The sequence below is a fragment of the Apium graveolens genome, chromosome 4, assembly GCF_009905375.1.
Source record: "Apium graveolens cultivar Ventura chromosome 4, ASM990537v1, whole genome shotgun sequence".
NCBI classification, from domain to species: domain Eukaryota; kingdom Viridiplantae; phylum Streptophyta; class Magnoliopsida; order Apiales; family Apiaceae; genus Apium; species Apium graveolens.
The window spans coordinates 454,090-470,243 of record NC_133650.1 but is presented as its reverse complement, the minus strand read 5'-3'; the positions used below and the strand labels follow the sequence as shown (position 1 = coordinate 470,243).

The following is a 16,154-nucleotide window of genomic DNA, read 5'->3' as shown; positions in this document are numbered from 1 at the left end:
GGTCGGGTCGACGGGTCCTGTAAGATAATTGGTTGTGGTCAATTCAGTAGCCCTCTGTCAGTTGTAGGTATAACTTTCTGAAGCTCAAGGATGTTGACTTTAATTTTACACACCTTCATATTTGTACATTTAACACTTGCACATTTATGATATACAACAGTAAGTTTATAGGGGTTGGTAGGTCAAATAATTGAACATAATTCTATTTCTTTATATGGTTTTTAATATATTTGGTGTTGGTATAATGAGATGCTATGGGATGGACTTTTACAAAATTTTCTGATTTTATGCATTTACTTGTCTTGTGCTCATAATATGTGTTGCTATTTAATATTACTAAACAAGCGCGGTGAGATAACTCAAGAACTTATGTCTTGTCGTCTCGTCTCAGGGGTTTAATTCTCGCTCACCACGAGAATTGTTAGAACAAATATAAGACATGTAAGCTTAATTAGTCTAAAAAAATCTGGAGAATACCTTTACACTCATCTCATTTAGAATGTTAAGGTGTGAATCACTGACGTTTATCTTTACGCTAATAAGTTGTTTATTGATGATGTTAGGGGTTACTGCATCTAGAATTTGAATCTTCTACCTTAAGGTATTAGAAAAATGTCGGAAAGAAAATTTCGAATATGGAGTAAATGGTTGGAGTGGTTCGAGATGTTTTGTGGCGAAACCCGAACTCCGAATGTTCGATAATTTAATATTTTCATGTGTTTAGTTATATTATTTTTTAAAGATCGGTGAGGGTTCAGAATAAAACTAATTTTAAATTTTAAGAAATTCAAAAATTGCAATATGTTGTTCTTTTAGTAAAATTTCTAAAATAACTGGACTTTGAGCATTGAGTTGGTCCGTGATTAGTTCAGCAAAGGGAAATGGTGCATGACTGCATGCAGTATTGCAGCATGGGGAGATAAACAAGCAGTGCAGTACCAATAACAAATACTGAAATAATGAAGGGGGGCAAGTGATGTCTGAGATCTCTGTAGAGAATGGACAAAATAAGATGAGTAAATGCAGAGGATGGAGCCTTTATTATGTTAGGCAAGGTAGTTAGACTTGCTCTGTGAAACCTTCCTTTTTTTCCTTGATTCAGTTCACAGACCTTTTTTACTGTTCTGCACACTTTTACACTCACGCCCGTGGTGCTACTGCTGTCCTGATTGTACTCGTCACACATAATATCCGCCGAATGGAGAAAAACCTTCCCTGAAAAATATCCACCGAAGGATAAAAAAAACCCTCAGTTCTGAGTACTTGAAATAATGATACAAGGGTTCTGCGGGTTCTGAACCCGAAGCAGTGTTTTAGATATGACTTATATAACACACGATTGCTAGGCACGATTGTTAGGGATTAACACCCTTAGTTCTACGGTGTATTAAAAAAGATTTGATTTTTTTATTATTGTTGCATGAACACTGTTTCAATCTACTACTAATAGAACTTGTGTGAAAAGTCTGGTGTCTGGAATACCTAATCAACAACTTTATTTTCTTAACAATTGACTACTAGATAAAGATCATGACTGAAAAATAAAATGTATTATTCCTTTTGTTAGACTTTGTAAACCTGCTTGCATTATTATATACTACATTTCTTAATAGCCAGGTGAAACTGCTAAAGTGTCAAAACAACTCAAGATTTTTAAAACCTATTTATGAACTTGAAAATGACAATCTTCCAGTCCATGATACAGTCTTTGCAGTAAATTTAAACCTGTATAAACCTTAAAAAATAACTGCACTAACCAATAAATTTGCATACAATATCTTACATTTACTTAAATAAACATGCATAGTTTCAACTGGATATAGACTTTCATGATCTCTCTCCTTTTACCTACCTTTTCTCTGTAAAATCTCTCTCTCTCTCTCTCTCTCTCTCTCTCTCCTTTTACCTACCTTTTCTCTGTAAAATCTCTCCCCCTCTCTCCCCATTTCTCTACCTTCTCTCTGTGAAATCTCTCTCTCTCTCTCTCACTCTCTCTATACCTTTTCTCTGTAAAATCTCTCTCTCTCCCTTATATATATTCATATCTATATATAACAGTCTTGAACTCAATCTAACCTTTTTAGTTCCACTCCAATTTACTCCCTCCGTACACTCCTGCCTAACCACCCCAAAACCGCCGTCACACTAATTACACCACTAATGGTTTTCCGGCGCCGGAATACCACCTAATTCTTCAAGATTCTTGATAATGAATACAAACTGGTGAAATAAACACAATGGGTTGCGTTTTATGCAAAAGGGTCACCGGAGATGACACTCTTTGGAAGTCCCTTAAAGCCCCTTTTTCTCTCCGGAGCTCCAAACGGAATATTAACGGCGTTGACGCTGAAAATAATGAAAGTAAAGAAAAAAATAAAAATCAAGATAAAGGGGTTATCACAGTGACGGAGAAGTATAAACCACGGCCGGAGTTTAGCCTGAAAACATGCCATGGGTGGCCGACGTGGTTGTGCACTTTCGCCGGAGATGCCATTAAAGATTTAACTCCTCGCCGTGCTAACACCTTTGAGAAATTAGATAAGGTAATATTTATTTATTTGTTTATTTATTATTAATTATTAATGTATGTTTCGATATAATTTATTTTTTGTTGATTTTTTTTAAGTAATGTTGTGCTTTGTGAATTGATTAGATAGGGCAAGGGACATATAGCAATGTATATAAAGCAAGGGATTTGATAACAGGGAAGATAGTGGCTTTGAAGAAGGTTAGGTTTGATAATTTAGAACCCGAAAGTGTCAAGTTTATGGCTAGAGAGATTCTTGTTTTGAAGAAATTGAATCATCCTAATGTGATTAAGCTTGAAGGGTTGGTTACTTCGAGAATGTCGTGTAGTCTTTACCTTGTTTTTGAATACATGGAGCATGATCTTTCTGGCCTTGCTGCAGTTCAAGGCTCCAAATTTACGGAATCACAGGTGAATGCTCCAGACTGTTCTGATGACTGTTCAAGACATTGCAGTTTTAAATATATTGATTTGTTGGTTGGTTTGATTAGGTTAGGTGTTGATTTTGTTTGAACATTTTCAACTTTAGTCATATTGTTGACAATTTTGCATCAGACATTATGATTAATTTACTCTAGAATGCCGCAAATTTATGTTAAAAAAGTGAAATTGAAGACTTTTGATTTAGGTAAAACTCAACATATCCAGAAGCTTACTGTATTATAAATAATATATAAAGAAGGAAACAAGGATAGAGAAAACTCTTAGTACTTATCTGTTTAGTGTTCTAGTATGTTTGCTCATAGTGTTTGTCTTCTTGTTTTAGTTCATATGCTTTCTGATGGTGTCACTAAACTGTTCCTAGAAATTGGACCCCATGTATTCTGCTTTGAGCATCCAATGTGTTGTTGTGGTTATATGATAACTGTTGTTGCTTCAATCATTTTTGCTCTCATTGTGTTGGAATAAGTTAGATATGTTAATCATTGAAAGTTTCATGAGAAACATGTTAGCATTTTAAGTGATCCCGCACTTAGTATTAAATGACGTGCTAGTAATACATTGGCTAATTATTAATTGGTTGTGAACTGTGGTTGAAAATTAAATAGTTAGTGCTAAATTTTATGGAGATAAAAAAATGTTCATTTGATCAATGTCTCTACATCTGCAGATCATCTTTGTATATACTACTTAAATGATGGATTGTTCTTTGTAATGTTTACCGTGACAGGTTAAATGCTTCATTAAGCAATTGCTTTCAGGGATTGAGCATTGCCATAATCATGGTGTATTGCATCGTGATATCAAGGGGTCTAATTTGCTCATTGACAATGATGGAAATCTAAAAATTGCTGATTTTGGTTTAGCTACATTTTTTGATCCTGCTCACAAGCAGTCAATGACTAGTCGTGTTGTTACCCTGTGGTACCGTCCACCAGAGCTTCTTCTCGGGGCCACTCATTATGGTGTTAGTGTAGATCTGTGGAGCGCTGGCTGCATCTTGGCAGAGTTACTTGCTGGGAAACCAATAATGCCAGGAAGGACAGAGGTATAGTTTACTTGTCTAATGTCGTTTGGTGATCTTTTTATTTTTACTCAGACAACTTTGGAGTTAAATATCTGTCTTCTAGGAGTATAATTTAAACGAACAGTGGTGTGAATAATAAATTTTGTTACAAAGTAATTATGCTTCTCCTTGGTGCCCCATGGTCAAAACAATATAAATCTTTATTTTGTAAATAGATTAGTACATTAGATTCCTTTGGCAGCACATTAATATAAAGCAACCAAGGTAGTGTAGAAGTCATATATCACTTTATTCTGTAAAAAGACTATCCTTTATTTTTAAATTTTAAATATTGTTAGACTTTTACAGTGCTGCTCGTGAGTCTTCCCTAGTTCAGAAAGTCAAGTCTTATGAGGGTCTGGCATCTTTAACCTGAACAGTGGCGACACTAATAATTATTGTATATATGTTACATGTTAAATGTGACAATATGATCCAGCTTATTCACTTCCAGATTTATTGGCTTATTAGGTGGAGCAGTTGCATAAGATATTCAAATTATGTGGTTCCCCATCCGAGGAATATTGGAAGAAATCCCGTTTGCCAAATGCAACTCTTTTTAAACCACAACAGCCATACAAGCGTCGCACAGCAGAAACCTTTAAGGATTTTCCACCATCTTCTCTTCCATTACTTGAAAAACTTCTGGCAATTGACCCCGGGGAGCGAGGTTCTGCTACTGCAGCTCTGAATAGCGAAGTGAGTACTGGCTCCAGTTTCTATGTTATATTATTTAATTCTTAATAGGGTGGTAATTACAATGTAATGATTACTCTTGGAGATTATTCAAGAATATGCATCCACATAACTCTAGTTACATGTGCTGAACACACAAAATAAGTGTAGGAATTGAAATGTTCTATAAACATGCATTAGCGGTATTCCTTAATCCCTAGACCAGTTAAATCCTGTCCGTTAATAAAATAATCTTATAATTAAGCATTGCATGTGGCACTTTTTGCATGACAAATAAAAATCAGCTCAAGAAAGAGCGGTAATTTAAGGTGAGCTCACACCTTTTTGAGAAGGTACTGCTAAACACTGTCCACAGTCGTAAACTTTTTGCCTTCCGCTCAGAAATCAAAATTTAGATAAACCAACATTTTCAAAAATTATATACTTCTTTTGTGTAGTATATTAGATAAAAGTAATTGCTTATATTAGCAGTACAGTTCCTTTTGTGTTTTTTGACCTAAAAAATATATATCATAATTTGTGGTGTGTTCTTCATGTGCACAGTTCTTCACCACAGAGCCATATGCATGTGATCCATCAGCTTTACCTAAATTTCCTCCCAGCAAAGAATTAGATGTAAAGCGAAGAGATGAGGAAGCCAGAAGGTTCTGCTGTCAATTTTTTTTTGTTTATCAGTTCTTTAACCTAGAACTCAACCATAATGAGTGTGTTATTTATTATTTGTTTCAGGCAAAGAGGTCTTAACGGGAAAGCTCAAGCAGTAGATGGCACGAAAAAAGTAAGAAATCGCGATAGGGTTAGTCGGGCAATGCCAGCTCCAGAAGCCAATGCTGAGCTCCAATTGAACTTGGATGTAAGACATGTTGTACCTTTTTCTTACATAATATCTACAAATCTGGTTGCCAAAAGCCATATTTCGTATTTCAAACCCTTGATTACATAATTGCTTGCAAATGGCTTGATTCATGTCTTACTGTGTCCTGGCACCTGTGATCTTTCACCTAATTCATTTGGTTTACTTGATTACCAGAGGCGAAGAGTTGTTATTGAAGCTAATCCTAAAAGTAAAAGTGAAAAATTCCCACCCCCGCATGAAGATGCAGCAGTTGGTTACCCTCATGATACATCACATAATGGACCCGTCTCATTTGGTGCTTCTGATTCTTCATTCAGCTCATCAGTTTTTGATTCAAATTCGTCACAATCTTTCCAAGATTCCGGGACAAGAAGGAGAAAGACCAAGAAGGAACACAGGCCACGGTCTTGGAAATTCATCCCCCCATTCATTCCATCCTCAGTTAGCTTAGCAATTGATCAAAGGTTTAAAGGTAAAGACTCTGTTTCTGAGGGTTTTGGAGCTCCAAGAGAAAAAACTGTGTAGGAATAGTCATATTTTTGTATTTAGATGCCTCAGAGTTCTGCGTTGTGTAACTTGTGTTATCCCTCCTCTCCCTCCTTCCATTTTTGCTTCCGCTTTCTGAGCATTCTTATTATAAATGTCTGTTGTATAATTCACGGAACCCTTGCAATATTCAGTTACACGTTCTTGTACAGCTCCATATGTTATATAATGAAATATTGTTGGCCATGGCATATGTTCGGCCTACAAATGTGGTATTTATTTTTCTATTATTCAGTAGTGATATATTACTATGCTCATAGTAAGTTGGCGAACATACGATACGTGGTTCCAATTCGGGACTTCTAGCATTTTAATTACGAGAATATAGGGTATTTCAAGACCTCGAGTATAACATTAGCTCCCTCATACCGTATCTTGAATGGATGTCGATAGCATGTTAAATTGTCTGTTTTTTTTAGAATCTCTTGATTGGGATGTTTATCAGCAGGACAAGAGCATAACATTAGCTCCCTCATACCGTATCTTGAATAGATATCGATAGCATGTTAAATTGTCTGTTATTTTAAAATCTCTTGATTGGATCTTCATCAGCAGGACATGTTATCAGTATCAGGTATCTCCCAGATTCTCAGATAACAAAATGGGTGAAAATTGACAGGTACTGAGATTGAATGAGTTTTAGTTATGTGTTTTGGACAGAACCATACAGATTCTAATGTCAAAGATAAAATTGTACTACCAATAATATAATTGTCGGAATCTAATGAGCTAATAAATCTAAAAAAGATTCTACAAAAGAATACAACAAAACATGTCAATTTCTTTGTACTAGATAAAGGAGAATGACTTGTGTCCATCTATTCATTGACATTTAAAATGCACACTATATGTGGCTATACTACATTATTGAGACCCAAGAAGAAAAAAAATTGACTTTAATATTAAGTTTAAATGTAAAATAAATCAATAATTAGAGGGTAATAATTTGAAAATGATAGATGTGCCATGGAAGCAGACGTCCACTGAATGTGATATTCAACATATTGTCTACCCTCTTTTGTTTAACGCATCATAAGTTAATTTTACTGTATGATTAGTACCTAAAAGAAAAGTTATGTGGAGACCGTATTTTGATTGGAGACCTCGGAGATCACCTTTCTGCAATTAAAATACAGTAAAATATATTATTGTGTAAAGTATGTTTTAACAATATCATTAATTCATTAAGATTGTCGAAGATCCTTTAAGTTTAATAAATAAAATGTGTATGTTCTGTAAGATAAACAAATGTTCTACAAACTAAACATGTTCCTTTGAATAAAATATTATGTAATATTCTACATGTAGTACATAGATGATATTTAAGATTTTGATTAAAATAATAATATTTGTCAAACATAATTCGTAAAATAAAACATTTTGTAATGTTTTTATGCGAGATTGTAGTTGTAGAATATAAATGATCTCCAAGGTTTCCAAGAAAAAACGTGATTTTCATAGAATTTAACTCTAATACCTGATTATGTTCAAAACACACATGCAACCGGGTTTCTTTGAAATTTTTCCGATCCGATAATGACCCGATTATATAATTCTTTTTCCGAGAATAACATTATAAACATTCGGACATCATTATATTCCAGTACCCGATCATGTCTTCTCTATTTCGAATAATATTTCAATCTATAAAAATTACATAAAATAAACTTATCAGGTAGGCTTGAAACTTTACAAGTCTTTACAAATGAGCCTTGAACAAAATAAAAATGGGCCATTCTGTAAACGGGCCTGGGCCTATATAATCTTATTTAACTCCTTTATCTAATCTTTGTCCCCAAATTATTCAACTAGGGTTTTAGCATCTCTGTGTTCTTGTCCAAAATCAGTTGATTTTAATTTTATTAACTTAAATAATTAATAATGGATCCTTCTGCTTTAAGCTCTCCTGATATGCAGCATTTTATCAATGTAAGCTCCTTTAACTTAATCTCTCTGTATCTATTTTATTTACACACACTAGTACATGTTTGTGTGTGTTTGATTGTATTGAATTTTGCATATAGAAGGGGACTAATTGAATTATTATAGATAAATAAAACCTGGGTATTGCTTAATTATTTGTAATTTTTGTGTTTTTATTATTTTCTTGGATTTTATAGGGATGGATTAGATTGTGTTATTAGGGTGAGTTTGGTTTTTTATTTTGTTTTTTTATGATTATAAATTAAGAGTCTTGGCTAATTATTGTTATAATATTTTCTTAAGGTTGTTTTGGTTTAATTTGATTTGATTTGCGTATAAAGGTTGCTCCATTTGTTTGCCAAGTTTAAAGGTTGCTCCTTTATGATATTCATGTATAAAAATTGTTTGTGGTGAGTGTTGAAAAAAATTGTTAATGTTATGAATTCATGTTGGTTTATTTGTAGGCTAATTACTGGGGGATCTTTGTGGTTATAATTGGAAGGATTAGGATGGCTCATTTTGTAGTTGGAATTTGTTAAATGATTCAAACTTATGTTCTGTTCCGGATGAACTGTGTTGCATGTATGCATTGACTAATGCTCAAATTTCATTCTTTTCGATAGGTTGATGCATATTTGGCATAAACTTATATATATATATATAGATAGATAGATAGATAGATAGATAGATAGATAGATAGATAGATAGATATATAGATGAGTCACTGTTTCCTGGTCTAAAAACTCATTGAATTATCATAGATAAACAAAACCCGGGTATTGTCTTAAGGTTATTTTGGTTTAATTTGATTTGATTTGCATACAAAGGTAGTTCCTTTTGTTTGCCAAGATTAAAGTTTGCTCCTTTCCGATATTCATGTATAAGAATTGTTGCGGTGAGTGTTGAAAAAAATTGTTAGTATCATGCGTATTGTTAGTTAGTGTTTAGGCTTATTACCGGGGATCTTTGTGGTTATAATTGGAAGGATTAGGATAGCTCATTGTGTAGTTGGAATTTGTTGTTCCTTTTGCCTGGTAAAAAAGCTTTTAAAACTTAGGTCACTAATTAGTTTATGTTCTTTTTCTGATGAATTCTGTTACACCTTTGCATTGACTAATGCTGAAGTTTCATTCTTTTAGCGAGGTTTTTTTTTTTGATGCGTACGCATGTATGTAGAAGTCTCTGTTTCCTGGTCTAAAACTAATTGTTACAGTATATAATGCCAGTTGAAATACAAGTACCTATTATAAAATTGTTATGATGTTTTGTTTGCGCCAACTAAATGAGAGCACAGCTTCCTCTAACCATTTTTTAATGTTTACAATATCAACGCAGCAAGAAAAGGAGAAGGCTATGCTGAATGAAATGGTGGCAAAGCTTACAAATGTATGTTGGGACAAGTGTGTAACTGGTACTCCTGGAAGCAAGTTCAGCTCCAGTGAATCGAGCTGCCTTTCCAACTGTGGTCAGCGTTACATGGATATGAGTATCTTAATTATGAAGCGCTTCCAGTCTATGCAATAAAGATGAAGAAGCAGCAGTTTTCTGAGTTTCAAATTTCCCGGCTTTACCAGTTGTCAGTTAAAATCTTTTAATATAATGTTAGACCATTTTCTTTTGAACTTCTACTATATCGAAAAAGAAAGTTTATGAGAATCCTTATAATATGGTAAACTGGAGGTTGTGTGGAATCTTGGTGATTAATATGTTTGTTGCTAATGAGACTTGAAATAGAACTATACAAGTTTTTGCACAGATTGTCTCGTTTTTTTTACCTTTCCAAAAAGTTTAAAATGGTCCTCTTATTGTGGGAAAGTGAAAAAAATAGTCGTAAAAATATTACCCCATCAGTAGTTTATCACTGATCCAGCTTCCAAGCTATTTTATCGAGGTTTTAACTTCTTACCTGGTTACAGATGTATATTACAGAAACTCTTGCACCGAAACCCTAAACCTCCATCAACGAGGGAGAGGGCTGTGCCATTGTCAGCAAACTTGGTTCCAACTTTTTAATTGTTCTAGGAAGCACACAACTAATTGCATTTCTGGGCTCTGGCAGATAATTGTGCATGAAGTATGACAAGTAAAAGTGAGCACGGGTAAAACAGATTTCTATAACTTTCCAACAAGACGGGTCACAATAATCAAACCACGTTAAAAATCGTCAAATTTTTAAAAATAATAAAGACGTTCTTCACAAAAAATATAATGCTCCATGTACCCCAGAAAACAAATATTCACACGACACACCCTAAGACCACTCACCACCACAGCCTAGTTGAAATCATAAAAAAAAATTAACTAGATTTTTGGTTTTTGCCCTTCTCCATCAGTCCTTTTCTACCTCTTGATTTTACAGCGTGTAATTTACTTGTCATTGCCATTCCCTTCTTGTCAGGCTCCCATCGTTGCTGCTGCCAGTGATTCGATTTGAATCCCCAACTCCAGACGCCATGGCAACTACATCGGGTGGTATATTTAAAGTTCCACTTCTCCTGCCCCAACTAGATCGCCTGGGATGTAGAATGCTTCGGCCTTCGGTTCCTTCAACATCGATTATTCTGCTTAAGTCTGGTGACTCCTCTGCACCCGCCCGATTAGCACCATCATCGTTACTGTGTTCTGCTTCAGCCTCACTTAGTCCTGTTGCAGAGTCATCCCAAACTGGCTTCCTCCCAGCTTCTACATCTCCCATGGTTTTCTCCAAGTTTGGGCTAACAAAACCGACTCCATGTGCCCGAGGCATCCCAGGATCTTTCTGCACTATTTCCCTGAAACTATTCTTAGATACAGGAATACTGCTGAAGAATATTTCCTTGAAATTCTCAATGACCCCTTTGTTGTATGGATTGTCTCGGCGATCGTATCGGTATCTAAAATTTTCATAGGTAGACTGCATAAAGATAAAAAGATCACTCAAATTGATACACTAGGAAAACTTGTTTCTTTATTAGCAGAATATTTAGAAAGGCAATATATGTAACTTTAAAGAATTTTTCTTTACCTGGTTTGTACTGATGAGATAAAGATGGAACACTGTAAGCCCACCAACAAACCACACTGCTATGAATGAGTATATTATTAGCACAATTGAGGCAGGGTAGTTGGTCATTGCCTTCCAGATGGACGTATCCTCCCTATCTTTAACTCTCACAATGAAGACCCAGCAAAAACCAAAGACATATATGCAAAGCAATGTCGCTGAGGAGACGAACATGAAGAAGAAACGGTAGTTTCTCTGCACACAGAAAGGGGAAGGGGGTCATCATTGTCAGCACGCAAGGTGGGTCTATGTTAGATATCAGCTGTTGTATACACTATACTTTGAACAACCAATGCATTAAAAAAACTGCATTTCATCACTTCAATACCCAAAAGAAGATAAAATTCTATAGTTATGTTAAAGTTAACATGCTGGGATATTGTAGAAGTGAGCTAGAATCCCGTAAGAGTAATAAAAAAACGTAATAGGGATAATGAATGTAAAAGAAAGCATGAATATCGCTGCTGTACCCTTTTAAATAATTAGTAGAAGAAACTAAAAGAGGTGATTGCTGACAGAGGTTCAAGTCCAACTAAGCAGGTAAGATACAGTCCCATGTAATTGAACGAAGATCTTCAAAAGCTGGAAAAAGCACTATGTTTATGTTATCATTCTATTAACTGTAAAGGCAGAACTGCATATCATGCATCCAGGGAAGCACCACCACAGAGTGTGCGGAAGCACAAGGGACCAATAAATTATCTTACACCTTGAGAGGAAGTATTTAAGATTAGAAATTCAATGCACGCCTTTTCGGGTAACCCTTTTATCGATTAGCATATGTTTATTTAATGAAGTGGTCATGAATTGACATGTCAGCTATATACCTTCCATAAAATGGTAACAATGGAAGGTTAAGGTGCAGCTTGAAATATAGATCTAGGTCAACATGTTCAAACTGGCAGTCAAACAGAAATGCAATTATATAAAGTGAAGGAGAAATAGTAGGAAGCTTACCAGTCCAATACACTGTCCAACCCACGGGCAGTGATGGTCAAATCGCTGGACACAGTTGTTGCATATTGAGCAGTGTGAACAACGAGGAGGTCTATAAAGCATGCAGGTATCACAATATTTGATCTTAACAGTTATACCGTTGACAACTACATCTTTGATGCGAGGCAAACGTAAGGGTGGACTTTGTCCGGTCCCAACCTCATTGCTCTCATCGTAACTTTGTGGCTCAGGAGGATGTGCATTGCGGGGAATGATACCAGGATCTCTACCGGAAGTAAGTAGAAGAAGCACTAGCACCTGAAAGATCAAGTATATGCATTTTCTCAAACTCCAGTAGTGCAATATAATTTTTTTATATGTAATACACAGCATTATATCTACATGGGGAACATGATCAATATAGTAAAAATCGTACATAGCATGCTTAAGATTTATTGTACAAACATTTAATTTGGAGATTTCATATATAAATCGAGTTGGTTTCCAAAATACCATAGCTAAATAAACCTAACCAAACATACCCGATATGTATAACTTGAAAGTAGGGTAAGGGTCAGATGTGCCGGGCCTTTCCACCCATAACAGTAGATAGGTGTTTCCATTGAGAACTCTAATTTTTTTTTTTTTGGGGGGGGGGGGGATTGAAAGTTATATAATTTCTCAAGAGAAAAACAGAGAAGCAGCAATATCATTACTTACTATGTATGCATCTAAAGAAACTGGGAATATATGTTATGGCATAGTAATCAAGGACGGAATTGATGTTTTTTCAAAATGGATACAGAATTCAAGTAGTCACACATGTAAACAGAAGTTTAAATAATTTATTGCCTATGAGCTAGAAGGACAAACTGGTCTTAACAGCAGAGATAACATGTACATAAAGAAATTCTCTGTCATCGTGGAATTTACTATAGACCAAGAAACTAAGCAGCGGACTGAAACACAACCAGACTGTGTATTAAAAATGAGATTCAGTTTACCTCCAACTTTGCAATCACAGATATAATCTCAAATTTTATCATGCATGATGAAAAACATGTCTCAGACTCTGGGTTCATATATCATGACAGTAACCTAAAATGTCACTGGGATCTAACAAGTCATGAATGCCCCTGCCTTCTGTTTTTCTATTTTAGTGAACATCTAGCATGTATTGAGAGCTTGAAAGCTTTTAAAAAGTTCATTCTTCCACTTTCCCTTAACTGGCATAACCGACTGGAAGAAGTGGAATATAATAATAATAATAATAATAATAATAATAATAATAATAATAATAATAACAGAAAATAATCCATGCTATATCTACTGTTTGTCTGCCTTGAGCATCTATTCTAGGGGAAAGAAGAGTTTTAAATAAACTCGCAGAGGACTACCGCTTCTATATATCTTTGATACAGAGAAGGGTGCAGATTTCTCTGGTATCCTAAAACAGGCACCAAAAGTTACATTCATATGTACACACTCAATTTGCCCGTAGATGTTGCTCAACGCCTTGAACAAGTAACTTCTAAAAGGAAACTCTAACTTTTCATAATTATTAACAAGCCTGTCTGAATCTCTTGATCCATCTGAAACAAATCTGTTGTAGCTTGATTTATATAATAATATGAGAACTAAATATGGAAATTGATTTAGGGTGCACAATACAAAGTAAAAAAAGTTCCAGGATCTGATAGGATTGGAAAATAACAAAGCAGGACTTACATATATCGTGAATAGAACAGCAATAACAATAATCCAAATTCCAAAACCATCAGAATATTCATCCATTAGTTTTCTGCCAATGAAGCCACAAAAGATGGCAACAGGAGTTGCTATAAGGAATATAGTGAGGAAGATCGATCTTATATCTGGTCCGAATATTAACCTTCCCTGAAGAAGAAAAACCTGAGAGGAAGTAAAAACAGCTGTCAAACCTAGCAGATATGCGATAATTGTCAGTACGCCAACTCTAAAAAAATAATAAAAATATAAAACATGGTAACATAACCTGTTATTATAATCATTTGTTAAAAAAGTTATAACTTGCTTTAATTCCTTCCTAAATGGTTCGTTATGCAAAGCTCAACTCAACTCAGTTACTTCACAGCCCTTAAATTCCATCATACATCAATTACAAAAGAACCTATCAGATGATTAGATTGGCACACCTAAAATTAGTACTTCCTAGTAACAATTCCCTACCGTCTATAACTGTAAATACCTAAGACTTTCCTCGTCTCCATAAAAAAATAGTTAGCAACAAAGGCAGAACCACTCTAAGCTAAGAGCAGCTGGTATAGCTAGCGAGAACAACACGTACCAAGAACATACCAAGCATTTTGTGCTTTAACAAATCAACTGCATTATGATCCACTTTTTGACCCATTACCATCTCTATTATGTTGTGATCCACAAAATTAGAACCTAACTACAACCTTCACACCTAACGAAAATCGAAAACCAAAGTACCAGGAAAAAGTCAAACAATTATATCCAAGAACTTTTAATAAGCTTACTACAAAACTAAACAAATAAAACAAAAGCAAATTATAGCTTAACAAGAGCATATAGGGTTATTAACTTATCAACACAGAGCTAAGTGGATCTTAAAAAACTAATCAAATATTAAAAAACCCAACCATCAAGTTTCTAACATCAAATAGCTTAACCCTGCATACTAAAAACCCTAAACATAAAAAAGGTAACTAGAACATACATGGGGGGGGGGAGAGAGAGAGAGGGAGAGAGAGAGAGGGAGAGAGGGAGAGGGAGAGGGAGAGAGAGAGAGATAGATAGATAGAGAGAGAGATGGAGGGAGAGGGAGAGAGGGAGAGAGAGAGAGAGAGAGAGAGAGAGAGATTCTCACATTGCTGCCTTTCCATGCCTGATAAGTTCTAAGACCAACAGATCCATCAGGGTTGTCAAATTCAGAATTCTTAGGGGGAGGCACCACATACATTTCTCCTCTTCTTGATAATTAAAAATCAAAACTTTACACTAAAAATCAAGCAAAAAAACCAAGAAAATCACAGAAAGGGTCAATGGAAAGAAAAGGGGCAAAGAAAAGATACTTCTTTTGCAATAATTTTGACTTTTGAAAAAATAAATATTCCGGCAAGTCACCGCCGAGCACCCACTAAAAAGGAAGAAAAAAAGTAGTCGCCAGCCAGCGTGTAGTCAGAAGGGGAATAATAAAATACTTGCGTTATAATATTAGGACAGGTTGTGTGTTTAAGTAGAGGCAAGTTAATGATGGAGTTTTTAATTCGTTTGTTTTAACACAAAACATATGTCATCTTTGTGTGTTTGTGTAGTTGTTACTTGCAAGTATATTTTTATTTCTCCTCCTCAATCCTTGACTTGTTCATGTGAATATAGATGTAATTATATTTTTATATTTTTTTTCTGTGTTTCGCTGTCTCGAGTTATGGTTAGTTAGACCTTTTACTTGTTCAAAATTTTCGAGCATCGGTTAGGGCTAATTCAAGTCCATATATCTCTTTTAAAAATGTTTGCAATATATTTTTGAAATTTAAAAATTATCAATAAGAGGAGTAAAAGGAGAATCAGAAGTGTACTTTTCAAAAATTTGATCTTTCTCAGCAAAGAGAAGGTAGCAAACGTGAAAGGAGAAAAAATATATGTTTATGTGATGAATGATAATTTATTTGTTGATTGTACCGTGTTAAATGAGATTAGACCAAGTATTGTTGTAAAAGTGAAATAAATTCCAAGAGAAGTTATAATAGAGAAGTATGAAGAAGAAAGCATGTCATATATTGAGAAAATCTTGGTTATTGAAGAATATCTAATAGATGCATTTCCTTAATTTACGTGTAACGATAATGTTGAAGAAAAAGAGGCGTTAGAAGAGACGTTCTAAACTAATGATGTTGTGTACGAGGAATACAACATCATGGTGGAACACATTGATTTCCTGGGGGTAGAAATCTTGCTGAATGCACCTATCTTATCAAATTATCTTGTTCTTTCGAGTTTACTTCCAAAGATATTACTCATAGAATTAAAATTCAAAGTTTTCAAGTTCCACGAGAGAACATCTCATTATGTGCTTATTCTTGAATACTCTAGAACTCGAGGACGAGTTTTTTTT

The 16,154-nt window shown here is 34.8% G+C and overlaps 3 protein-coding genes across 3 annotated transcripts; 2 read left to right on the top strand and 1 right to left on the bottom strand.

The window, feature by feature from the left end:
* The first annotated feature begins 1,854 nt into the window (after positions 1-1,854).
* LOC141717406 (putative serine/threonine-protein kinase At1g54610) lies at positions 1,855-6,347 on the top strand. The gene is made up of 7 exons (XM_074519448.1): positions 1,855-2,543; positions 2,654-2,938; positions 3,699-4,016; positions 4,506-4,733; positions 5,274-5,374; positions 5,460-5,583; positions 5,761-6,347. Exons 1-7 carry the CDS (start codon positions 2,238-2,240, stop codon positions 6,109-6,111), a joined length of 1,713 nt encoding a protein of 570 aa, XP_074375549.1. The 5' UTR covers positions 1,855-2,237; the 3' UTR covers positions 6,112-6,347.
* A 1,562-nt stretch (positions 6,348-7,909) lies between these two features.
* LOC141717404 (mitochondrial import inner membrane translocase subunit TIM8) lies at positions 7,910-9,810 on the top strand. Its single transcript, XM_074519447.1, has 2 exons — positions 7,910-8,061; positions 9,391-9,810. Exons 1-2 carry the CDS (start codon positions 8,014-8,016, stop codon positions 9,577-9,579), a joined length of 237 nt encoding a protein of 78 aa, XP_074375548.1. The 5' UTR covers positions 7,910-8,013; the 3' UTR covers positions 9,580-9,810.
* Positions 9,811-10,190: 380 nt separating this feature from the next.
* LOC141717403 (putative protein S-acyltransferase 7) lies at positions 10,191-15,285 on the bottom strand. The gene is made up of 5 exons (XM_074519446.1): positions 14,907-15,285; positions 13,763-13,945; positions 12,056-12,352; positions 11,060-11,293; positions 10,191-10,948 (listed from the first exon to the last, which is right to left on the bottom strand). The coding sequence occupies exons 1-5, from the start codon at positions 14,997-14,999 to the stop codon at positions 10,430-10,432; spliced, it is 1,326 nt and encodes a 441-aa protein (XP_074375547.1). The 5' UTR covers positions 15,000-15,285; the 3' UTR covers positions 10,191-10,429.
* Between the last annotated feature and the right edge of the window lie 869 nt (positions 15,286-16,154).